Source organism: Phocoena phocoena, chromosome 11 (genome assembly GCF_963924675.1).
Source record: "Phocoena phocoena chromosome 11, mPhoPho1.1, whole genome shotgun sequence".
NCBI lineage: Eukaryota > Metazoa > Chordata > Mammalia > Artiodactyla > Phocoenidae > Phocoena > Phocoena phocoena.
The window spans coordinates 87,364,743-87,391,764 of record NC_089229.1 but is presented as its reverse complement, the minus strand read 5'-3'; the positions used below and the strand labels follow the sequence as shown (position 1 = coordinate 87,391,764).

The 27,022-nt window shown below is 41.1% G+C and overlaps 1 protein-coding gene across 21 annotated transcripts in view; it reads left to right on the top strand.

Moving 5' to 3' along the window:
* The first annotated feature begins 1,087 nt into the window (after positions 1–1,087).
* PLEKHA5 (pleckstrin homology domain containing A5) overlaps positions 1,088–27,022 on the top strand; it is a 259,317-nt gene continuing 233,382 nt past the window's right edge. For all 21 annotated transcript variants that reach the window (XM_065886867.1, XM_065886852.1, XM_065886869.1 and 18 more), the window contains exons 1-3: positions 1,088–1,179; positions 1,329–1,408; positions 3,712–3,769. In XM_065886867.1, coding sequence (XP_065742939.1) covers positions 1,088–1,179; positions 1,329–1,408; positions 3,712–3,769 — 230 coding nt within the window. The remainder of the gene's footprint in view (positions 1,180–1,328; positions 1,409–3,711; positions 3,770–27,022) is intronic.

Below are 27,022 nucleotides of genomic sequence, written 5' to 3'. Positions count from 1 at the left end.
CTGCCCTTTACTCGTTCAAAAAAACCAAAGCAGGGGGACACTTTTAAAATAAGTATAGCAATGTGATTATACAAATAGACTTTCAAAATATTAAAGCCAGTTTGAATCCATGGTTTGCCACTTAGTACTATGACCTTGGGCAAGTTTCTTTAAACTTCATTTTTCCCATCTGTATAATAGCATCTATAGGGCTATTGCAGGGACTTAAAAACGTACAGGGTTACAAGGACTCAAGAAAGTTAGCTATTATTGTAATTTATAGGAGATAGAAGAAAGTAGAAATTCAGATTGATAAATAAGTGAATCTTTAAAAAAAAGTAAGAAAAAGACAAGTTTGTATTTTATAAAACATTATGTGATTCAAGGGGTCTAGGAAGAGGCAAACTTGTTTTGTCAAGTCTGAATCCACCCCTCTCATGAGTCTACCGCAACCCGTCAAACCTATGATATCTCGCACACAAAACACAAACAGGAAAAACCTTCCGTGTGCTTCAACAAAAACAGCTTTACATGCTAAAGCCACCTATATATATTTATATATATATTTTTTTTTGTTTGAAAAATCTCTTGGATACCCAATAGCTCTTTTAAAACAAAGCTCGGATGCTGTGTTTCTGTTGTTTTAAAGAGAGAGCAATCAGAGGAGCGCGGATTAGCTCCCTTTGAATCTCCCTGGGGGCTGGGAAGCCTTCAGGCAAAGCCCGGGGGGCAGGACGCTTTTTTTTTTTTTTTTAATCGATCTCCGAACCTTCGCTCAGGCGGCGGGGGCGGGGGGGCGCGGGTGGGAGGGGTCTGGCCGCGGGGCGCGGCGCCGCTCACCCATCCCCCCCGTGCGCGCGGCTGGGCGGCCGGCCGGCGGCCGCGGAAGATGCGGAGGGGCGGCGGCGCGGGCCCTACCCAGCCCGGGCGGCGGGGCGGGCGCCGCCCGAGGGGGTAGGGCGCGCGCGGGGGCGCGCCGGGCCGGGGAGGCGCGCTCCGGCCGCGCTCGCTCCGCGCTCCCTCAGCTGGTTCGCTCGCTCGCTCCCTCCTCCCTCGGCAGCCGCGGCGGCAGCAGGAGAAGGCGGCGGCGGCGGCTGGGGAATCAGACATGGCGGCGGATCTGAACCTGGAGTGGATCTGCTCCCTGCCCCGCTCCTGGACTTACGGGATCACCCGGGGCGGCCGAGTCTTCTTCATCAAGTAAAGAGCTGGGGACGGCGCGGGGGCCCGGAGGGGGCGGGAGGCTGGCGACAGAGGGGAGCGAGCCGGGTCGGTGCCTCTCCGGCCCCCTCGGCTCCTCCCGCGCCCCCACTCAAGCCCCGTCTCGGCCCCTTCTCTCACCCCTGCAGCGAGGAGGCGAAGAGCACCACCTGGCTGCACCCCGTCACCGGCGAGGCCGTGGTCACCGGGCACCGGCGGCAGAGCACAGGTAACGCCGAGCCCGGCCGGGCCCGAGCGGAGTTGGCTTTCGCCGGGAGGAGGCTGCGGAGCCCTGGCCGCCCACCTCCTGCCGGCAACCTGCCCCGAGCCGCCGTACCCGGGAGGCGGCGAGGTGGGGCGGAGGCCGGCGGGCGGGGGCGGCCGCAGGTAGAGGGGCCGGGGGACTTCCCTCGAGTCTCCGGACGCCCCTCTCCTCCGTCTTTGATTGCCACTAGCCCACGGCGCCCTCTGCCCCATCCCAACCTGCTCTTCCCCCACGCCCCTGGGTGGCCCACTCCCCTCCCCCGGGAAACCTGGGATCCTGAGTTTTTCCTCCCGCGGCCACTCCTGAGTCCTCCGAGCGCCCCCCGGGCCCCCCACCTCACCCCTCTTTCAACCTTTAGGAAATCTTTTCCCACTCCCCTCCTGCAGCCCGAAACCCTGCCTCTCGTCCGCGGGGAGAATGTGTCCACATCCTCCTCCTCCTCCCCGGGAGCTGCCTCCCTCCTCCTGTGCGGCTTCCTCCTCCGAGGTGGGACTTGTGGGTAGGTGGCTGTTGGAGGAGGAGGAGACGAGTTTGGGGGTGCTTCGATCCTCTCCGCGACAGAGCGGCTTGGGAAATCTGCACGCTTTCCCTCGTGCCCCCGGAGGAGCAGCCGGGGCCGGGGCAGGCATTTGCAGCTGCAGTTGCTGGCCAGCCAGATTCGAAGTCCCCGGCGGCGGCACCGAGGTCGCACACACTGCCAGGAGGCGGTGGGCGTGCTGGGAGGTGTCCTGCGTGTGGGCACTGGTGCCCTAATAGGAGAGGGTCGCCGGCGAAGCATACCTTCCTGGTGCCTTGGGTAGCTTGTTTGAATGCTGCATGTGAGTTGAGCTGGAGGAGAGCTGATTTGAGCTTCAGTGCTGGTCTGGCTTTCTTTTGTCATTCTTTGTGTACATTCTTGAAACTTGTTTGTCTTTGAAACGTAACATGTGTTCTCTTCCTGGCCTGCCTCTGTTTCGGGTGATTGGAAAGGCTTGAGAACAGTTTGGGTGGAAGGTGAGGCCGGCTTCAGAAGTCTGTAGAGCTTGCCCTCCGGGATACTTTTCCAACTCTGAGATTCTCTTAAAGTTGCCAGGATATTGAACAAGCCTGCCTTCTCTATTAAATTCTGGAGTTCAGCGAAGTGACTAATATCTCTAAATTTGCAAAAAGGTGGAGGAGGAAGGGGAAAGCTGGTATAGCAAGCATGATGAGGTTACATTTTTAAGGCATTTCTGACTAATGCGGCGTCATATTTCTTAACTCCCCGATGTCATCTTTGACTTGAATGTACGTTTCAGTGTTTTGCATACGTAAGTCAACTTTGATGGCCTCTTTGCCTTATGGATAGTAACAGGTTTGTGTCACAAGAGATAATATGATATTTATTTAGCCTAATTGTCTCGTGGAATTATTCCATGATTATTTTGGCTATGTGAAATATAAATCTTTATCCTATTTACCCCCAAGGATTTGATAACATTCACACCTCAGAAAATTTTATTATATGATTTCAGGTTAATTTTATTTTTGAGAGATGATCTTGATTTTTCTCTGGTTTGGTTTACTTTGACTTTGTACACACATCATCGGTTTTTTATTTCAGAGCGGTATTATGGTTAAATCCAAGACACTGGTGGTTTGTAAGTAATATGTAGCACAGAATGGTGCCATCGTTCACCTGCATTATTGCCAGGTTTATTACTTGAAATTTCACATCTCTTAAAGTCAAGTCTGTAGAAACACACATGTACGTATAAGTATGTGATTTCAGATTTCTTTCCCCCTAATTAAGTACTTAGGAAGTTCTTTCTCATCAGTGACACTTCCTGGATGGATTCACTTATGTAGCTGAAAGATATGGTCTTACATAGACACAACATACCTAGGAAGAAGTGGGTGTTACCTTTTACGTATAGTCTTTTTCTTTGGTTTTGGGGGAGTTTTTGGCCTACCGTTCAAGGGTACTTACCTAGGATTACAAGGCATCCCTTTGCTTTTTCGGCTGCCAGGGCGTAGTTCCTCAATACTCTGATCAAAGTGTATAATTATGTCAGATAACCTCTAATGTTGTTGATACTTTTCTGGTGGCTTTACATTTGAATTGCCATTTTCCCAAAAATGATATTATATCTTGAGTTTTATTACCAGTCTAATGCTTTTGGGGGGGGTTACAAACCTACTTAATAAATGAAAATAGCTGATCATGAAAAGGAATAATTAAAATGGTTTGAAACTTACTGTGCTGTTCTATCGATGTAATACTAATGGTGAAATGTATGTTTTTTTAGATTTGCCTACTGGCTGGGAAGAAGCATATACTTTTGAAGGTGCAAGATACTATATAAAGTGAGTTTTTTTAATTATGATTTTTTTCCTTGGTAATTCAAATGTTGTGATTAACCTTTGGTTGTATGTCTAGGTATGATCATGATTTCTTAAGGTTTATTGTATTATATTGACTTTATGCTTTATGAGTGTTGGAATTTTGAGGTAAAAGATGACACTCTTAGTTTTCTTATGTTGTTTGCCTGGACCTTCATTGATTTGGGAGCTAGATCATTTATGGCCACGGTTACATTTTTGGTGCCTCTGTATATATTTTTGAGTGATAGCGCATTACAGTATTTTGTCTTTAGTACGTTACCTTTTTTTTTTCTTTTTAAGTGAATTCTGTTCATGTGTATTTTGACCAGAACTATAAGTAGCAAAAGTGATGTAAAGCTAGATTACCGTTTGATGGACAATAACAGGACTGAAAATAAAAGTAAATAAATAAGGAGTATTTCACAAACATCTGTTGGAGCATTGTTTGTAATTTGCCTCAGTTTATTTAAATACATCTAAGTTTTAAAAATACATATCGAAATATTTTACTGGTAATTGTATTTGAATAAAAGGCTTTCAATAGCACTTACAAGGGACAAATGACCAGTCCTAAAGTTAAATTAATTCTATAGAATATTGAAATAATTTTCTGTTCAGAGTTAACTTGATAGTACTTGGAGACAAATACAATGTTTGAGGGCAATATTATATAGGAAAATTTTTTATCCCTCAAGGGAAAATAAAGGTGGTTTTATCTTCATTTTAAATTAGAAACTGTTTACTTAAGAGCCTGTTTTTGTTGTTTTAAAATTTTTTGTTTAATTTTAAGGAACTGAGGCTTGAAAGAGAATGCTTAAATACAAGATTTGGTTGAGATGTCAGTGGTTTAATAATAATAACAGGTACCTAGCTAAAGGCACCTCTGTTACGTTGGGCCCAGTAAGGTATTTTGCTGAGTGCCATTTTAAAGATGATGTTGCACTTCACTAAATTATAATTACCTACGTGGTTTTAACATTTTTTAGAATGATATTTACATAAAATGTTAAGGGATATGTATAGTATTAGCTATGCTTGCTTTTTTGGATATAGAAATAGAGAAAGCAGAACTAAGATACAGGAATGGAGTATAGTTTCAGGATGTGGTCCTTCTCTGGATATGTTTAATTTACATCTTTTATTTGGAGATTGTGCTGTGCATTGTTAGATGGCCTAAAAAATAAAGGCATGAGTAAAGTGCAGAGTCACCAAGTATTTTTTCTAGTGGTTATTTTTATCCTGAATTAAAGTGAGTTTGTATTGCCATGAAAAGGGATGCTTCTTTTTTTTTCTGGACAAAGTATTGATATTTCTGAAGAAAGACAGTTTTTTTGGTGGAGTTCATTTATTTTTATCCAGTATGATTTTAACTACTGTACCTTAAGCCTAGCTGATCTACAGAATAGGAGTAACATTACAATTCTCAATATTATTTAAATGTCGGTGAATGTGTACGTTCTTAGATGAATGTTTGACAGTACAAAATGTTATTATTCTGTGTGGGCCAAATATGTGTGTTTTAATTTAGAAGTAGGCTGTTAGAAAGACTGAGTTTTCTTTTGTTTTACTAGCCATTTTGATTAGAGTTTCTTGAGTGTCATGCCTAAGTAAGTTTCTCAGGCAAATGAGAACAATATTAAGAAAGTGGTAATAATTTTACTTTAACTCAGGATACATTTTTAAACTAGTGGGTTTTAATCATGTGGTATTGATAGACAGCCAATCATTGTGTCCAAAAGTAGCAATAAAGAATTTATATTATGAAGGTAATTTGTTCTAAAATTGAGCATATTTTAGAAATATACACTCATTAAACTTCAAGTAAAACAACCATTGACAAATACATGATTTGCTGGATGTTGGGTGCTACTACCTTTCCTTTCTGGGTTATATCAGAAGACTAATTTCTTTTAAGATTAGTTAAATCTCTAATGTGGGCTGTAATTTCCTAGAAATTTTTTACTTACTTGTGTTGTTATGAGCAATTACGGATGCCTGATCATTCTAATATAATAGGGGCACTACTTTTATCTTAAACTTCACAATTTACAGAGTGCTTTCACATATGTTACCACGTCTGAATCTCATTTTAATCGTGGATGTAGTCAGAAGAATTACTCTTTCCATTGTCACACCACACAATAAAACAACAGAAACATGCCTTTGGAATTTATGGTCTGCAAAGACAGCAAGATGAGAAACAGCAGGAACATGAACTATATTTAGAATGTTCAGAGTAGGAGAAAGGATAGGAGTCTTCAGTAGGAAAGTGATGCCTGTTGGTGGATATATTTCTCATTGTTGGTTCTTTTTTAGATGAAGGAAGGAGGTTACTGCTCAAATTATAAGAAAAGCAGGTGATATAGTGAGCAGGGTGGATTTTATTCACAGGGGAAGAGGGAAGATGAAAGGCCAATAAAAGACACATTGACCATCTTGTTATTCCTAATCCTGCGTTCCTGGGAGGCTCCCAGAGCAAGAACTGAAAGAGACTGAAAGAACTTGAGTTGTTTCTACTTTAGTTCCCAAGTGAAGTACATTTAACGCTCAGATTATTTCTCTCCTGAACAAGTGTTGGTGTTTATTCAAAATGGCAGAAGAAGAATTTATCTTTGCAAAGTATTTTGGTATCAACGACTGCATCCCTGTGGGCATTAAGGAGAAGAACACTCTTGTGGGGAAGAGTTGGAAGGCAGGCCTTGACCCTCTAACACGTTGGAGCTCAGTCTTCCTGTCTTTAAATTTGGCTGGCTGGAAAAGATAACTTCTCAATTCCAGCCCACTTTGAAATTTCTTTGAATTTTATACTATTCTGGGAATTTACAGTATTCTACAAAATAATGAACTCACAGTGCCAAGAAGAGATAATGTAGGAAATGTGGAAAGTTACTTAGCTTTCCTATCCCGGTTAACTGTTTAATCTCCCTCTTTAAGCTTTGTGCAGATAACCGTAGATAAGTCTAAGCAGAGCCAGAGCTGTGTTGTGCTTGCTGTCTTTCTGTTGCTGCATTTTGTGTTTTGTGTACTTATCTTCCAGGGAGAGCTGTGTGCACGCAGTTAACAGTGCTAACTAATGTCAACAGAGGAGCTGATCAGAGTTGAGTTGTATAGATTTGAGCTGGATAATCAGTTTACTTTATACAGTTTTTGAAATTGGTTCTTTCATAAAAGTCTACAGTTTGGAAACAGAATATATAATATAGAGAAGGTGTTTTACTTTAAATCAGTTTGGCCAGAAAATATCAAAATTTGAAAATTCTGTATTATAAAGATAAATATTTAGCTTTAAATTTTTATGAGAAAAGCTTGCTTTAAGCTAACCAGCCTCTAAATTATTTTATTACTTGTGTGTGTGTGTGTAAATACATATACACAGAGTTTGAATTTGATTATTGTTTCCAGATTGCTTTTTAACACTTAATTCATGCTTTTTATCTTTAGGAAGAATGCTGAAAACTGCCAGTGATTTTTATAATTTATAAAGTGTAGCTTTAAATATTCAAATAACTTAGCTCGTAAAATACAGAAGATAATCTTATATATTTGAAGGTTATAAAACTTTCTGCTTACTCCTTGAAATATTACTTAATGACTCTGTAATGACAGGTCATGGTAGCTTAAAATGGATGTGTCATTGACTATTACTTTGTGCTTCAAAGCTTTAAGATGGTTAATTTAAAGGGCTAAGTAAATCTTAAAACAGTGCTCTCCTAATAGTGAGAAACTTTGTTCTAATTATTTAGAGGTCATTGTCTTATGTGGCAGGTTTGGGGATCAAAAAATGTCTTTGCAGGGTAATAAAGTAGTATGTAAATTTTGTGAGGTTATATTTTCATATTGCTTTTTTCTTTCTTTCTTTTTTTTTTTTTTTTTTGCGGTACGCGGTCCTCTCACTGTTGTGGCCTCTCCCGTTGCGGAGCACAGGCTCCGGACGTGCAGGCTCAGTGGCCATGGCTCACGGGCCCAGCTGCTACGCAGCATGTGGGATCTTCCTGGACCGGGGCACGAACCCGTGTCCCCTGCATCGGCAGGCGGGTTCTCAACCACTGAGCCACCAGGGAAGCCCCCATATTGCTTTTTTCTTGATTTAAAATTTTAAGTTCTGAAAATTGAACTTTTTCTTAGATATGCAAATAGAGCAGTGTTTGATTTTTGACTAATAAAGTTTCATTTCAGTATCTGCTATAGTTGGGTCTAATGTGTGCTTAGAATTTCAAACTAATCTGCAATGATGGGAATTCTAGTATGAAATAGCCATTTAAGGTTGCAAGTGAGAGGAAAATCTGTTTCTTCACAGATTATCACAATTCAAACTATGAGTGAAGACGGAACGTAGCTGCCACGAGAATGTGAGAATATATTGCAATATATTTGATATTTTAAATTGTTTGGTATAGTAGTGCTATAATATTATAATTAGACATAGCAACACAATGTTTCAGAACAATTCCTGGATGTTGTACATCTTTTTTGTATTCATAACAGAGTTTTTGGAATAAGTAATCCTTTTTTTAAAAATTTTAAAATTTATTTTGTTGTGCTGGGTCAGCAGGCGGGCTCCTTAGTTGTGGTATGCGAACTCTTAGTTGTGGCATGCGTGTGTGATCTAGTTCCCTGACCAGGGATCGAACCCAGGCCCCCTGCATTGGGAGCCTGGAGTCTTAACCACTGGGCCACCAGGGAAGTCCCAGAATAAGTAATCCTTACATATGTAAAGCACTTCATGCTGATTCGATAGGTACAGCATAACAATTGAACTATGACTTCAACCTTCAAGGAGTTTGTAGTATAGAGAAAAGCATGCAGCGTATTAAAAAAGGGCGATGGTGTGGGCCCCATGAACTTGGTTAGTGTGAGGCACTTCAACACAGCATTCAGTGAATTTAATCCTCACAGTAGCCCCTAGTTTTCTTTTTCTCCCCGCCACTACCCCTGTTTCAGGATGAAACTGAAGCTTAACGAGGTTAAGGGCCTGTTGTAGGTCATATAGTTTCACTGTGAGTCACTAGCATTCAAATTAAGGTCCCTGGGCTGAAACCCTTCTAGACCTAAAAATACAGGGCAGTATAAACAGATCCTATAGTATGTGTCTCTCCATAAGTAGGTTGCTTGGGGACAGAAATATCATTTCAGAGAAATAAGTACAATGGTTAGGTTAGTAGGCCAACCTACAAACAGAAGCTTGTTTCACCCCCTAAAAACCTGTTGACTAGTATTATTTTAGTAGAATCTTGGAATTTGGTCCTTCCTTTACATCCACTGAAGAGTGCTAAACACTGTTCTAGGTGTTTGGTGATACAACTGAGACCCGGCCTTCCTGGATCCTACAATCTAGTAGGAAAAAGAGACGTTAAAACAAAACATGGAACAAACATGTGATTTTAAAATGGCGTCTTCATAAAAGAAAAGCAGAGTGTTTTGTGGCAGATTAGGAAAGTTTACCATAAAGAACAGTGTTTCAGTGATAAAATGTGTTTAAGTTTCAAGGGTGGGGTGACAGGATTTCCAACCTCAGTGAATTTTATCTGGAATCTCATTGTCCTTTTTAGCCCCAGGACGGTTGCTCGGGGACCAGGCCCGCTCAGTGCCTTCTTGTAGTGCCTGCCTATAGCTTAATGCCAGCATCCAATGAGCCTCTGAGTAAATGGTGTCTGTACTGATGATGCTGGCCTCCACCCTCCCGAGGAGTTAATCGGGGTAGAACAGAGGAGTCCCCACAACTCAAGTGATTGCATTTGGAGAGCCCTTTCTGGATTTCTTAAATGATTTTCCCCTAATGTTGATAGACCTCTTTCTTTGTTTTCTTCTTATTCTCAAAGCTGGTGTAGTTTAGGAAGGGGGAAGAAATGGGGAGTAGAGAAAGAATTGGTTGGAAGAGTCAGAGTTGGAGGCCTTGAAAACTGGTAGGATGTAAACATCCCTGTCTAGGCACCTCTGTCTGTTCTACAAAGACAAGGGGTTTCTCAGCACTTGTGGGCCAATACTCTCTCCTGGGACCTTTTCATTTTTCTGTAACAGATAATGTAGAAGTTGGGGTTAATGGTGAAAATTTACTTGTATAGATGTGTATGCGTAAACTAGAGTTAATATAAAAAATGATGCTGGTGCTTCCCTGGTGGCGCAGTGGTTGAGAGTCCGCCTGCCGATGTAGGGGACGCGGGTTCGTGCCCCTTTCCGGGAAGATCCCACATGCCGCGGAGCGGCTGGCCCGTGAGCCATGGCCGCTGAGCCTGCGCGTCCGGAGCCTGTGCTCCGCAACCGGAGAGGCCACAACAGTGAGAGACCCGCGTACCGCAAAAAAAAAAAAAAATTGATGCTGGTTGTCCGTCAGACGGTGTCTTAAGAAGTCAGAGGAGGAAGGAGCTTACTTAGGCCGGGCTGACGTGGAAAGCCTTGAAGGAAGAGGCAGGAGTTGAGCTAAGCCTTAAGGGCATGGATGGAATTCAGATGGGTTGAGACAGATGACTGATAACATAAATTCATGGGGGTGGGGACATGTATAATATGTGTGATGAGTAGTGATAACTGCCCTGCTGGTGATTAGAAAATGCTAGGATAATGGGAAGTCAGACGAGGAATGCTGTTAGGAGTACTGTTTGTTGTTGTGTCTGGTCTTTGAATAAAAGCCTGAGATTTTTATTTCTAGGCAAGCCCACTGCAGGTGTTTTTGGGTATAGCATTCATAGCTTAAAGTGAAGGTTTTAAGGGAGATTTTAATATAGGCAGCTTCGGTTAGAAAGGGGCAAACCTGGAATCGAGGAGTCCCATCCTGGGTCTGTCGCTGTAACCTGGGAGTTAGTTGCTGGAACCAACTTGGTAGCAGTGGGAATGGAAAGGAAGGAGGCCATTGATCAAAGATACTGAAGAGGAGTTGACAGGCCTTGGGAGTCTTGCTGAGCTGGGAGGTTGTCAGAGAAAGAGAGGTCAAAAGTTACACAGAAGCCTTTGTGTCTGAGTGGCTACAAGAATGATTGGTACCCTTGACCAGAATAAGGGAATAGGTGGTTGGGGGGAGCGCTAGGTGGAGGTGTTAATGATGGTTTGGGTTTTGAGCTGCTTATCTTGAGAGGGCATAGCATTTTAGGTGGCTAACATCTGGCCTTTCCAAAGGACTCCCGACATTATCTTCTATTCCTCCCTCATGAATAAGAAATACAAACCACCCCCCTCCCCCCTGCCCCCACAAAATGCTATCTCAGCTACCTAATTATCTCCAAACAGTATGTAGATCCAAGCCAGGAATGTCATATTCATCCATCCAATTATTCATTCAACAAACACTTACTGAGTACTGTGTGCCAAGTGCTTTAGGTTTTATGAACGAAACAGACATGGACCTTGCTCTTAAGGAGCTTATAGTTAAATTAAGGAGAGAGACAGCATTATCATAATCACAAACATACAATCGTAGACTGATAAATGCTATGAAGTATACATCATGCTTTGAGCAGATGTATTGTGAGGACTCGGCCCAGTGTGGAAGAGGCCTTTCTCACAAACATAAGGAATAACCCTTCCTCTGAAAGCTCAGCTGTGAAACCCCACAGAGTGATGAGAACAGAGCAGTGCAAAGTCGCCTGAAAGATGAATTGATAGCATCTTGGGCTTGAGATTGGACCATAACCTGAGTGAAAGCATTGCTATAGCTAAAGAAAGACTTGGGGTGGGTTTGGTGTGATGTGGAAATTTAGAAAAAGGAGAAAAGCTGCAGCAGAAGTTACTCTCTACTATCTAGTAGAGAGCAAGGTTAAGCCAATTGATTTTGACTGTTATTCCAGTCCCAGTGGCAAGGTCTTCCAATTACTCAATCTTTCACTGATGCATTTTTCCCCTTCACTTCTCTTCAATACATTTTGAACTCATAATTATGTGCCTTAGCAATTAGGTACAATCATTAAACAAAATAGACCAAACAACTTTACCCTTCTGGGGACTGGGATGGTGGAGGAGAGAATATCAGACAAAGAAAATATAACTTTTATGGTATGTAAGAATATATAAGTGCTGTAGGAAAAAAATTAGAGCAAGGTGTGTAGGATCAGGAGAGGAGTGAAGAGGGATGGGTGTGGGAGAAAAAGACAGTGGAATCAGAGAAGGAAGAGCCCAGCTGCGTGGCAGCCTCCTTGGTTGATGTAATTGGCTGTTACACGAGGAGATGTGGAGCCGTCGCAGGTCTGAGCAGAGGAGGAGATGCGTGGTCTGGCTTCGCCCTTTGAAAGGGTCAGTCTGACTGTTGTGTGAAGGTGAGACTTTGGGGGCCTAGTGGAGCCCCTCCAGTGTAAGTTCTCTCCCTCATCAGGTTCTCTCCTTATATTTCCTTTTAACACTTAACAGGATCATGATTAAATATTTAATTGTGTAACCCCATATTTCTTTTAAGCTGCCAGCGATTATCAGTGCCATTGATTTAATAATAGTAACAGCTTTTCAGAGGGGAGAGACATAACCATATTAAATAAACCCCTTGATCCTTAATTCAGAAACAGTATATTGAAAAAGCATGTTTTAAAATCAAGTCAATGCTTGCTTAATACCTGTTTGCCTACACTCCTTATGGTAGGTAAGCTTCATGAAAAGCAGCTCGTTCATTGCTGTGTTTTCAGTCCCTCAGCTTAAACTTTTCTCATAGTAGTTCCTCAGTAAATATTTGTTGATTGATGAATTTTGATGATGACACTCAACTTCATTCCATGCTATTCAGAAACCTTGTAATGTGGCTCTTTGTGAAATTTAAATATTCTCTTTATGTGACATCTGTCTGTCCCAATATGAATTAGGAAGTCAGCTGTTTCTCGAGTTTGGCTTATGCGATTCTCCTCCAGGAGACAGATAGGATCTGCTCAGAGGCCTGATTGTGGGACCAGATCCAGGATCAAGCCAAGATAATGCAGGGACCTGTGAGGGCTGTTGGGAGACAGCTGAATCCCAGACCTTGCCACTGACCATGCCATTTCCATTTAGAAATGTTCACAGTTCAGGCTGCTGTGGTTTGGAGAACGGGGGAGATATACTATCATCATTAGTATGAGTAAAGCAAGTGTAGACCACTGAACTCAGTGGGTCCTAGAGAGGCCTGAGAGAAATAGAAATTAGTCCTCACGAGGTACAGGTGACAGACATTTCAGAGCCACGCAGAGAATTCCTTGGTTACTTAGAAGTAGCCTCCTAGCTATTTGGGAATTATTCTCTGAAGTGGCCAGTATTTTCAGAAACACCCAAGAGAATCTCTCTGGACTGTTAACTCCTTGAAGGCAGAGATTGTGTCATATCATCTTTATGTTTCCAGCACTTGACACATAATAGGCAATGAGATGTTTGAAATGAAGACCTATTACAGATTGTAAGAAAAACAAGTCATTGCCCAAATCTGAACATCCCAGGTCACTTTTCTGCTTCTCACTTGTCATCTAGTCAGGATTCATATTGTTGTAAATGTCAGTGACCCAAAGCCAACTATTACAAGCAAAAGCAAACTCTTTTCCCACATTAGTTCCAGGAGTGACACAAGTGAATCCTTCAAGACCCTTCCTCGCTCACCTTTTTTCACTTTAGAAAGCTTTTCTCCACTTAACCATAAAAATGTTTGCCCATGGCCCCAAATTACACCCTTTTAGCTTTTTAACCCAAAAGATAAGGTTTCTTCTCTATTCCTCAATAAAAAAAAATCTTAGACAAGGACTTTGACCACCTTGTATTACATGCCCATTGCTGGAGTGAAGACTGGCCCTCTGGTCTTCAGTAATTTTCTGTCCTTGGCTGAAGCCAAGATTATTATCAACCAGCCTTCCAAGAAACTGTGTGATGAGAGAGGAAGGCCTGGTCACGTAGGAAGTCAGGGTGTGAAAGGCTGCATGATCAGAGATCTCCTGCTTCTCCCTTGTATACAGTGCACAGTGCTAAAGGCCAGGACGGCCGTGAACCTGAGCATCTGCAGACTTCCTAAGAAGTGATATTATCAGTGATTTTCAAGGATGCTTTCTGCCTTCCATTGAAGAAGTAGTGGTTGAAGATACATGCAGGGTGGTTCAGGCCTGGACCCTGGAGAATGAAGAGGAAGAGTTAAATTCTGAGGAAGAAGCAATAGAAACCAATCCTATACTGGCTGCCTTGAGCAAGGGGGATTGAGGAAACCAACTTTGATTTGGTACAAGTGACAGTACAGCCTCACTGTGATCAAAACCTCCACCCTGCTACAGTGGGCCAGGGATTCCCTCTGGTTCTTCTGAAATCACTGGCCACTTCAGAAAATAATTCCCACACAGTGTCAGTGCTTGAGTAATGCTACCCAAACTTGCTTGCTACATGCCTCTCGGGGATGTTCTACATGCTTTCCACCACCACCACCACCACCCCCCCCCCACCGCCGCCCCCGTCCCTTCCAAGTGACTAAGATTCTTTACACATATTATTTCTTTGGAATAGACATGGTCTTCAAAAGAGAATTTGCCTCTGAGATGAAAAATAGTTTTAGACTTCATATTGAGTGAATTCCATCAGCTTTTGCTGAACTTGGTTGAAGGTGCATATAATGCCCATTTTATTAAATATTTACAATGAAGCTGTTTAACCTAAAATTTAAAACTTAGTAAAATAGGACAGAATAGCAGAGTCTTCAGAAGAAACAAGGAATTACTCCTTGCCTATTTTTCATAGTATACAAAGCAATGGTGGAGAGAAAGTAACTTGTTAATCTTAGTGTCAGTTTTTTTTCTCTGTTTGAAAATTCATCTGTTCCAGTTTTATTTTGAAAAATTTAATCTATCACAGAATATAGATGCATCTAATAATGATGGCATTTAAAAAAATTTAGTAAAGAAATGTCAGAGAATGATTCCAAATCTGTGTTTAGTGTGTGTCCTTTTTTCCAACCTGTTTTATAATGTTAAGTGTTTCTTTCTGATTATAGAAGTAAAACATTTGGAAAAAACTGAAGAGTATAAAGAAGGAGAAAATAAAATCACCTGGTCTCATTATGCAGAGAGAATTTCTATTAATATTTCTGTATATATGCAAAAATATTTTTAAAGATTTGGATCTTATTGCTAGTACTGTGTCGAATGCTGTTTTCATTAAAGTTATATCGTGTGTCCTTATGTCATTATATATTCAATGGAAGATTTTTTAATAACTGATGTTTTATCTTATGAATATATAATAGTTTAATCATCCCTCTATTTTTAGATGGCTATGTTGTTTCGAACTTTTTGCTGTGAGAAAAATCCTTATATAACATATGCATGTCTGTTTCCTAGACTTGGAATTATTGGGATAGGGTATGAGCTTTTTAAAAGGTTCATTACTTAACATTTTGCCAAATTGCCCTCTAAGAGATTTGTACAAAGTTATGTTCTCCCCTTAGTATATGAAGTGTATAAAAGTGCCCCTGTTTCTCCATACCTACAGTAAATACTCCGGACAGATGAAATTTGAAGGTAACTGATGGAGAATCTGTGTGGGTTGTCATTAGTGATTCGGAGAGTTTGGAACAGGGATTAGTCTTTATCTGTTGCTACATAACCAACTATCCCAACACTTAGTGGCTTAAAACAACAATGATTTATAATTTCTCACCTTTCTTTGGGTTGACTGGGCTCAGCTATGCTGTTCTATTTCCTGTAATATAACTGAGGGCCCTCCTGCAGATACATTCAGCTGCAACTTGGCTGGAATATCCCGTGTCTTCTCTCCTCGTGGCCTCTCATCACTTAGTAGTCTATCTAGAGTTTCTTGCTAACAACGCAGCTGGCTTCTAAGAGGGAACGTTCCAAGAAGACAAGCCCCTGGGTGCAAGCGTTTATCAAACCTCTGCTTGCATTATGCTTGCTCATGTCCTGTTGGTCAAAGCAAGTCACATGACCAAGGCCAAAATCAAAAGTGGGAGAGAACTACACAAGCCTGTGAATACCAGGAGATGTGGTTCATTGCAGGCCGTTGATGTAATGGATTACCAGAAATAGTAAATAAGTTTCAACTAGCATTGCAAGTCTGATTGATGAGCAATAGCACTTTGGAGCACTGTGTTTAGAAAAATTTGGAGATCAACTTCTGGATCAGTAGGAAAGCGTATTGTGACAAGTCAATGATGTTTGCAAGGGCTTAGGTGAGGAGGTTGGTATAATGGTGTATTTACCATCCTTAATTTAATATCTGAATTTATATCATAAAGCCACAAACATAAACATGAAAGGCAATTCAAGAGCTTACATGTAAGCCCAAATACTTTAAAAACATTGGAGTACTTGAGTAAAGTGAGCCTTAAGCTTTTATTCATCCTGGTTTCGTACTGACAATTAATACAACTGGTAGTATAAGGTATCAATAATTGGGCTTCCCTGGTGGTGCAGTGGTTGAGGGTCCACCTGCCGATGCAGGGGACACGGGTTCGTGCCCCGGTCCGGGAAGGTCCCACATGCCGCGGAGCGGCTGGGCCCGTGAGCCATGGCCGCTGAGCCTGCGCGTCCGGAGCCTGTGCTCCGCAATGGGAGAGGCCACAACAGTGAGAGGCCCGCGTACCGCAAAAAAAAAAAAAAAAGATATCAATAATTGGCATCTTGTGCTAGATTAGTTTGCAAGATACCCATATTTCACACCAGGACTGCTCTTTCCCATTGCTGAGTGAAAAAGCTGTAGCAGAGTTCACAGATGAGGAGCAAGTACCTATACTAGTGCCCAGGGTCAGAGTATGGGTGGGTGGATGGCTAGATGGATGGAGACATAATGTCACATATATACGTATTTGCATGTGTGAGTGTGTGATTTTAAGAGCTTGACTGAGTTGTGAACTCGACCCTTGGATTTACTCATGTGATTTAACCAGTATTATCAGTGGCAGTATTTAAGAGTAGGCACTGTGGCCTATGCCAATGGTCCCCAGCCTCTTTGGCACTAGGGACCGCTTTCATGGAAGACAGTCTTTCCACGGACGGGGTGGGGGTGTGGTTCAGGCAGTAACGCGAGCGATGGGGAGCGGCAGGGAGCAATGGGGAGCGATGGGGAGCGGCAGATGAAGCTTCACTCGCTCTCCCGCCACTCACCTCCTGCTGTGCGGCCCGGTTCCTAACAGGCATTCTGAGGGAGACTTATAGGAAAATGTTACTATTCCTCCTGATACAGTAGTGCGGAGTCTCTTTTATGCTTTTCCCTCTCACCCCACACTCTGCTCCCCCAGAGGAGGTTCTGTGCATGTCAGCAGTTTGGTGTGTGTCCTCCTCCCCCTTCTTTGCATACCTATACATGCATACATTCATTTATTCATTTATTTTTACCAAAATGAGCTTGTCCTATATGTACAATTCTTTGACTTTTCCTTTTTATTTAATACCTTAGATCTTTTCGTATTAGTACTTAGAAGTCAACACCGTTCTTTCAGTAGCTACAAAATATTCATTAATTATTTAGCTGGACATTAATTAGTTGGACATTTAGTGTGTTTCCATTTTTTTTCTCAGTTTCTAACAATGTTGTCATGAACGTACTTATACATAAACTGTGGCCGTATGCAAATGTTTTTATAAAATAGATGTGGAAATTGCTGAGTTAGGCTGTATACGTATTTTAGCTTTTGATAAACGTAGTAAAATCCTGCTAAACACCATAAATAGGGTCTGAAAATATTGAAGTGATTAAAATGCATAATTATAAAATTAATGAAAAGCAGTATTTTTCATTAAGTTCATGGAGTCACACACAAAAAATAGGAAAGTGGTAGAAAGTGACACATTGTGCAAAACTACATAATGAATCAGAAAGCCCCAAATGAAAACAGGGCATTCACCCCTAAATTCCTTTTGGAATTGGAGTTGGTCCAACTATTGGAGCCCTTCGACAGTCACGTTCAGATTAATTTGTGGTTTTGCTATTTGTGGTTTACAGTTAGGCCAACTTCCAAAAAATCTTTACCATCTTATCCTCGCATGATGCAGTGTGTAGGATTATTGTCTCCTGTGTCCTTGCCAGCACTTGGTGTTACCAGCCTTAAGTTTTGAGTAATCTAATGGACAAAAATGGTATCTTGTTTGAATTTGCGCGTTGTTGGTTTTGGCCATGCTTGTCATCTTTCCCTCTATTTGTTGCCTATTTGAGTCTCTTCTACAAATTGCCTTTTCCATATATTTTCTCTATTTTTCTATTGCTATTTTTCTTAATGATTTATGTCATTATGTACTTTTTTGTATTTTTGATATCTGAGCCAGTTAGCTTATTAGAGCTCTCCAAGGTATTTTTGCTGTGCACCCTGATAAGTAGAACATTTTTGGTTATATACTCTCATTATATGTCTATTTATTTAGAGATTATATACATGTATTGTTGTCAGTCTGTGTCATACTTTTTTTTTTTTTTTTTGCGGTACGTGGGCCTCTCACTGTTGTGGCCTCTCCCGTTGTGGAGCACAGGCTCCAGACGTGCAGGCTCAGCGGCCATGACTTACGGGCCCAGCTGCTCCGCAGCATGTGGGATCTTCCCGGACCAGGGCACGAACCCGTGTCACCTACATCGGCAGGCGGACTCTCAACCACTGCGCCACCAGGGAAGCCCCTGTGTCTTACATCTTAGTAAAGCTTATTTTTTCCCTGTTTTATTGTGTTTTAAAAATAAATGTAAATAGGGGTCCTACAGTAAAGGAAACTATAAACAAGACCAAAAGACAACCCTCAGAATGGGAGGAAATATTTGCAAATGAAGCAACTGACAAAGGATTAATCTCCAAAATTTACAAGCAGCTCATGCAGCTCAATAACAAAAAAACAAACAACCCAATCCAAAAATGGGGAGAAGACGTAAATAGACATTTCTCCAAAGAAGATATACAGACTGCCAACAAACACATGAAAGAATGCTCAACATCATTAATCATTAGAGAAATGCAAATCAAAACTACAATGAGATATCATCTCACACCAGTCAGAATGGCCACCATCAAAAAATCTAGAAACAATAAATGCTGGAGAGGGTGTAGAGAAAAGGGAACACTCTTGCACTGCTGGTGGGAATGTGAGTTGGTATAGCCACTATGGAGGACAGTATGGAGGTTCCTTAAAAAACTACAAATAGAACTACCATATGACCCAGCAATCCCACTACTGGGCATATACCCTGAGAAAACCGTAATTCAAAAGAGTCATGTACCAAAATATTCATTGCAGCTCTATTTACAATAGCCAGGACATGGAAGCAACCCAAATGTCCGTCAACAGATGAATGGATAAAGAAGATGTGGCACATATATACAATGGAATATTACTCAGCCATAAAAAGAAACGAAACTGAGTTATTCGTAGTGAGGTGGATGGACCTAGAGTCTGTCATACAGAGTGAAGTAAGTCAGAAAGAGAAAGACAAATACCGTATGCTGACACATATATGGAATTTAAGAAAAAAAAATGTCACGAAGAGCCTAGGGGTAAGACAGGAATAAAGGCACAGACCTGCTAGAGAATGGACTTGAGGATATGGGGAGGGGGAAGGGTAAGGTGTGACAAAGTGAGAGAGTGGCATGGACATATATACACTACCAAACGTAAGGTAGATAGCTAGTGGGAAGCAGCAGCATAGCACAGGGAGATCAGCTCAGTGCTTTGTGACCACCTAGAGGGGTGGGATAGGGAGGGTGGGAGGGAGGGAGACGCAAAAGGGAAGAGATATGGGAACATATGTATATGTATAACTGATTCACTTTGTTATAAAGCAGAAACTAACACACCATTAGAAAGCAATTATACTCCAATAAAGATGTAAAAAAAAGGTGTTAATATTAGTCTTTGTTTAAACTTGGAATTCTGTAAAAAAATTCTACATATTTCATGATTCATTTTATTCTACTGTAATTTGAGATTTAAAATTTTTCTTTATTATAAATGGTGACTGAATGATTTTGCAGAAATTATTCTTTTAAACTTCTTCCTAGATGTAAAAGAAAAAAAAAAAACCAAAACCAACTTATTTCACTGTGAATCTTCAGTCTTTTGGTATGATTTCCTTTATTTGTAAATAACCTCTCATTAAATATTATTCCAAAAAAAAAAAAAAACAAATAGGGGTGCTAACCTGTCCACAGCCCAGTGTAGAGTCTAGTGTGCATTCACCTAGGAAATTAGGAGTTGTGAGCGAAATATGATTTAGGCCCTTTACGGGCCAGTTAGGTTGGCCAAGAAGAACATGCTCTCTGTTCTGTGACCACAGTGGTCAAACCTTGGCTCCGTTACCTTTATTAACCATACAACTTGGAGAAAATTGCTTACTCTCACTAAGAACCAGTTTCTTCATGTGTAAAATGGAGAGGGTAGTCCTTGTCTTGCCTACTTTATAGGCTTATGATGTGAGTTAATCTATGTGAATAAACTTTGAAAAACTGTAAAACATGGGGTACATATGAAATACCTGGGTACTTATTTTGCAAGGTCATAACGTTGGGTATGTAAGACAACATACTTCAAGATCATTTATGCTGGAAAACAGTTGAAAATGGCTGGCCTACTAATTGTGGTTCACAAATATTTTAAGTTTTCATCGTGTGCAGATTTTAAACCTCTTGAAGGTAGAAACTATTACACGTGATGTTCAATAAATTTTGTTGTTGATGGTGTATGTACATTTAATAATATACATATTTGGTTTTTAAAATGTTTTCTATTTAAGAAAGCCCTGTGATTTAGGAATTAAAAATCAGCTTATTTGTGAAATACCCAGTGACACTAAGGAAGACTTTCTTGAAAGAGTAAAGTAGCTATTGTCCAGGGCTGCAGAGAAAAGGCAGGGCCTGGCATGAATATGTTCTCCAAGATAGTGAAGAACTCAAGGCATTGTAATGGTAGGGTCTCTCATGTAAGCAGTGGACCTGAATTATGAGGAAGGCAGTGTATGATACAGCGTACCCAGGAGTGATGATGAAAAGGCAGTTTTGAACGTGGATAATGCTGTTTTTAAGAAATGTGTTTTATAATTTTTTGAAAAAATAAATGAATTTAACTGTAAAATAAATAATTATTTTCTGTAGAAGATAGTGGATGGAGGGAGGAGAAATAAAAGAACTGAACCCCTTATCATTAATAAAAAAGAATAAGAAAATTGGGATTGCATATTTTACAAGTATTGACACTCAGGCTCTGCAACGGTGCTGGAAAACAGGCGCTCTCAGGCCCATGCTGCTGGCTGGCCAGGCCGGCCCATGACCAGTAGTGGCCTGAGTAGGCTGGGACTGAGCTGTGGGCAGTGGGCCAGGCGAGGTCACATTCCTTCTGAATACTCTCCCCTCCTTCCCTCTCCTTTGATTCTCAGAACAACCCCGTGGGGTAGAAGGCAGGACAGGCCTAGTCCAGTTCAACTCACTAAACCTTTTATGCTCACCCAGATGAGTGGGAAGGGGCGGTGGCATGCTTACTTATTATATCTACTTTCAAAAACTTATTTAAAACTCTTGGAGGGGTAGAAGACAGTGTGCAAAAACCAAACGAAATCCTTTGTATATTTGGAAGAATAGATGTATTTCTCAGAAATAGTTCACACTGAGGAATTTCTGTATTTCAGAAAAGAATGATAAAAGGACATTTTTTTTTTCTTACACAGAGGAATTCCATGTCCATTTTGAACATTTACCTAATAATCTAGATTTCTACTATGTCAAGTCAGGCCCCCACCCCCACCCCCTTTATTCTTTTTTTTAAAGAAGATGTTGGGGGTAGGAGTTTATTAATTTATTTATTTTTGCTGTGTTGCGTCTTCGTTTCTGTGCAAGGACTTTCTCTAGTTGTGGCAAGCAGGGGTCACTCTTCATCGTGGTGCACGGGCCTCTCACTATGGTGGCCTCTCTTGTTGCGGAGCACAGGCTCCAGACGCACGGGCTCAGTAGTTGTGGCTCACGGGCCCAGTTGCTCCATGCCATGTGGGATCCTCCCAGACCAGGGCTCGAACCCGTGTCCCCTGCATTAGCAGGCAGATTCTCAACTAGTGCACCACCAGGGAAGCCCCCCCTTTATTCTTATGTGAATGATTTTCAGTCCAGCTGCTGTTCCTTTCTCAGTGGAGCTGCAAAAGAAACTCTGAATTGGAAACAGCAGTTTTATTGGTAAGAGAAATAAAGTCTTTTGATGGGGTTCTACATCCTTTCTGTATCTACCCAGCCTGCTATTAAAGCCTTCTTGCAGAAGACCCTGAGATTAAAATATTTCACAATTTTTGGCTTCGAATCCTCAAAGACATTACAGGAGAAATGTAATAGATTATTCAGGTTGAATAGATATCATTAATCTTGCTGTGTCAGTTACTGCTGTATAACAAACCGTCCTCACACTCCAAGGCTTAAAATAATCACTGTATATTACTGAGCACAGGTCCCTGGGTTGGCTGGGCAATTCCTCTAGTTTCTGTTGCATTTATTCTTGTCTGAGATCAGCTGTGGGTCAAGCAGGAGGCTCTGCTGATCTTGGCTGGTCTAAGATGGTCTTTTCTGAGATTGTGGGAATGACTGGGCTCTCTTCTATGGTCTCATTCCCAGTAGGCTTGCCCAGGCTTGCTCTTGTGGTGAAGGCAGGTGTCCAAGCAAGTGAGCCTTAGTGCTCCAGGTCTCTTGAGGCCTGGGCTCAGAATTGGGGCAGCATCATGCACTGCTTTCCATTGGCCAAAGAAAGTCTCAAGGCCAGCTTGAATTCAAGGAGTGGAGAGATAGACTCCGTCTTTTGAGGGAAGTTGGAAAATCACATTGCAAATGTTGTCAGAATGGCCATCATTAAAAAGTCTACAAATAACAGATGCTGGAGAGGGTGTGGTGAAAAGGGAACCTCCCACACTGTTGGTGGGAATGTAAGTTGGTGCAGCCACTGTGGAAAACAGTGTGGAGGTTCCTCAGAAAACTAAAAGTAGAATTACCATATGATCCAGCAATCCCACTCCTGGGCATATATCCAGACAAAACTATAATTCAAAAATACATGCACCCTATGTTCGTAGCAGCACTGTTCACAATAGCCAAGACATGGAAACAACCTAAATGTCGATCGACAGACAAATAGATAAAGAAGATGTGGTATATATATACAGTAGACTACTACTCAGCCATAAAGAATGAAGTAATGCCATTTGCAGCAACATGGATGCAGCTAGAGATTATCATACTAAGTAAATCAGAAAGAGAAAGATAAATGCCATATGATATCACTTATATGTGGAACCTAAAATATGACACAAGTGAACCTATCTATGAAATAGAAACAGAACCATGGACATAGGGAATAGACTGGTGGTTGCCCAGAGGTGGAGGGGTTGCGGGGGGAGAGGGATGGAGTGGGAGTTCGGGATTAGCAGATGCAAACTGGTATATATAGAATGGATAAACAGCAAGGTCCTACTGTATAGCACAGGAAACTACATTCAGTATCCTGTGATAGGGCTTCCCTGGTGGCACAGTGGTTGAGAGTCCGCCTGCTGATGCAGGGGACACGGGTTCGTGCCCCGGTCCGGGAAGATCCCACATGCTGCGGAGCGGCTGGGCCCGTGAGCCATGGCCGCTGAGCCTGCGCGTCCAAAGCCTCTGCTCTGCAACGGGAGAGGCCACAGCAGTGAGAGGCCCGCGTACCACAAGAAAAGATATATATATATATATATATATATCCTGTGATAAACTATAATGGAAAAGAATATGAAAAAGAATGTATATATGTATAACTGAGTCACTTTGCTGTACAGCAGTAGTTAACACAACATTGTAAATCAACTATACTTTAATAAAAAACTTAACAAACAGACAAGAAAAACAAAGGTTGTGGATATAGGGAGAGGTGGAGAGTTGGAACCTTTTTGTAATCTGTACAGATCATGTGCCCCTAAAGTTACTGAACCCATTTGAAGTTCATGGTTCCTCTGTCTCAAATAGGGGATCACACTTGATCCTGGTCACACTGCTGATCATGTACTTCAGCTATGTAGAAAATTAAGTGCACCTGTGTGTATAAGTCTCTTCTTTATTAAATCAGTTAGTTCCTAACTCCTGTAGAGCAGGGTTATTTTTTTTTCCCCCATTCATGATGTGTTTAGTTGATTTGATAGTCTCCCTGGGCTTTGTCATTTTAAGGTTCAGAATGGGTCCTAGTGCCTCAGTTGTGGGGTGTGGGGAAGATATTGTAGGTTTCAGTGTATTTAAGAAAGCTCTCAAGTATATATAACCTCCCCTGTCCTACCATACCCAGAATCCATCGACCAGGCACTTGCTGTCATATTACCTCCCATGTTTGTTTTTTTGTTTTGTTTTGTTTTTTTTTTACCTCCCATGTTTTATTTTCCTCCTGGTACTTAGCACTGGCTCAAATTCTTGTTCATATACTTTTTGCTTATTTGTCTCCCCTCACTGAGATATAAGCTTCCCAAGAGCAGGGACTTCCTCTGACCTGTTCACTACTGAATTCCCAGAGCTTAGAAGAGTGCCTTTCTCTCCTTAGGAGATGCTCAATAGAGATTTGTTGAATATTTATAATAAAAATTTTGTGATTAAGCAAGTCCACAGCTCATTAAAACACAGCGTGTCATGTGCTATGTCTCTGGTACATTGTAGACACTCATTAAGTGTTTATGGAACCTTTAGGGAGGGTCGTGGGCAGTGGGAGCTCAGAGAAAATGAATAGTTGGAGCCACCAAGGGTTTTTCCAGATGAATACGATGAAAGACAGATGAGCAGGAGAGTTTAGAGTATGATAGATTTGTTGAAATGTTAGACTGTTGGATTTCAGGCTGGGAAGGAAGGAAGTGGAGCAAGAAGGAGTCTGATGAACAGAGATTCTCCCAAGACCAGAGACCCCACAGAGGGAGAGTAGTTAGACATGCATGCTGGAGGTCGGGGGTCGTGTTGATGCACTATGATCGCTGATGTGCTGGTAATTTCAGATTATGTGCCAGGTTATGGGCATGATGGGGTCCTGGGATTAAGGAAATGAATGGCTCAAGTGGTTGAAGGACCTTGAGGAGGGGGGAATTGACAGCTGTTGTTTGAGAGGGTGCAGCAGGACAGCTGGTGTCCTTAGGGGAAAGTCCTTAACAGCCAAGATATTGGGGGTAATGCTTTGAGGAGAGGTTTGCTAACAACGGAGCACCGCTTCCACAGGAAGTTTCTTTACAAGACAGAGGCGGAGTGGCAGCTAAATCAGGGACAGACTGAGCAAAGCCTGGACAGACCCAGCAAATGGGTCAAGGGATGGATTGGGAAAGGGACTGGAGATCGTATGAACTTGGGCATTGAGAGGCTTGATGGATTTAGTTTCAGTAGAATCTTAGAGAAAAGTGACCCTGGGACTAACCAGACAAGAGGCCGTGACTCATTTGGCCGAGGGTAGTGGTCAGCCTGGAAGTTCTGAGCTCTGCCTGTGTGGAGGGATTTTAGGTGGAACTCATGGGAGTTTACATGAGTTCTAAACAGATGTGTTCTCATTTATTACTTCAGTATTTTCATTGTAGGTTTTTCAGAATATTTTAAGTATCTTTTTAAATTAGAAATGGCATTTTCTAAATGTAAACTATTAAAAAATGTGAAACAATGATATATGCAAATGCTAAAGGACAATGATTTAATCAATTTGTGTAGCGCTATTTATCATCTAAAATCCAAGGATTAGGATTTTCAGATTAGTATTTTAATCTATCTTTTGGTCATAAAGTTTTTTACATAGGTATTAATCAAAGTAGATATTTTAAATGTAAATATTTAATCTCTTCTTTTTGCTGTTAGTCATTTTGGAAGTCCAAACTGTGTGGTGAACCAGAGCAGAATTTCATAATCTTTAAACCACAAAGTTGCCTAATAGGCAACAAAGTAGAAATGACAGTAGTGGAAGATTTTACAAAGTCCCAGAACCACCTGGCAATAATTTTAGGAAAAACTTTTGACTATAAGCTCATAAATAGAGACTCTGTAACATAAAGAATAATTAATAGTAATTAGTTTCTTGCCTTTGAACCCTTTGGTCAGACTTGTTCCATTGAAACGAGCAAGGCAGGTTAAAATAATCTACAGAATTTAAATTGTCTGCTTGTGCAATACAGGTGAGTTTATATTACACAGCAACAAATTGTCTAAACTCTGTGGGTTTAGACAATAAACAAATGTTTATTTTACTACTACTTGTGTCTGATGCTCAGTACTTTTTTAAACTTCTTTTTTGAGTATGTGTTTTATTTTATTATGAAAAATTTGATTCATACCAAATGAGTATAACATTTGTCCGACATAAAGAAAAATACGATGGTTGATCACTGCACCAGATACTCAGCTTTAAAAAGAGAACATGTCTCAGACCTTTGGAGCCCCCTCTTGCCCCTCCTTGATGCCATTTCTCTGTCGTTCCCCCTACCCCTTGCCTCCATGGGCAACCACCATCCTGAGTGTTTATAACATTCCAATGGTTTTCTTTAAATTTTAACCACATATGTTTGAGTCCATATACAATCCATGGTTTAATTTCCCCAGCTTCTTATAACTTCATAAAAGTGAAGACATTCTGTATGTGATTTGCTTATTTTGTTAAACATAATTATTTGTGAGATTCATCCCAAATTGATGTGGTTCATTTTTATGACTGTGTTCAGTGTATGATTATACTACAGTATAAACATTACCCATTGGTGGACATGTGTTTGCTCTTTTTTTTATGGCTTTATGTGAGCATTATCATATGTCTCCTCATGCACATTTGCAAGTTTCTCTCAAACATATAACTATGAGTATAATCGAGGTGGTAAGGTGCATTTCGACTTCTTTGAATAAATCTAAATTATTTTCCGAAGTGGTTGTACTATTGTACTCCCTCCAGCAGTATATGGGTTCTTATTGCTTCATATCTTTGTCAGCACTTCATATTGTCCAACTTTTACATTTTTGCCAGTCTGGTGGTTGTCAGATGTTTCCTAATTATGGCTTTTACTTTGAATTTCCCAGGTTAATGAAATTAAGCATCTTTTATTAGGTTCATTGTATATTCATGTTTCTTCCTCTGTGACATGTGCTTATATCTTTTGTCTACTTTTCTTTGTGTCTTTTTTCTTTGGATTTTGAGGAATTTTTTTTCTTTATTAAACATAGATAGTAATCTTTTGCAAATCTACTCTTTGGGTTTGTATCTTGCCTTCACTTTTTTTAAAGGTTATACTCCCTTTATAGTTATTATAAAATATTGGCTATATCCCCTGTGTTGTACAGTATATCCTTGTAGCTTATATTTATACATAATAGTTCATATCTCTTAATCTACACGTATCTTG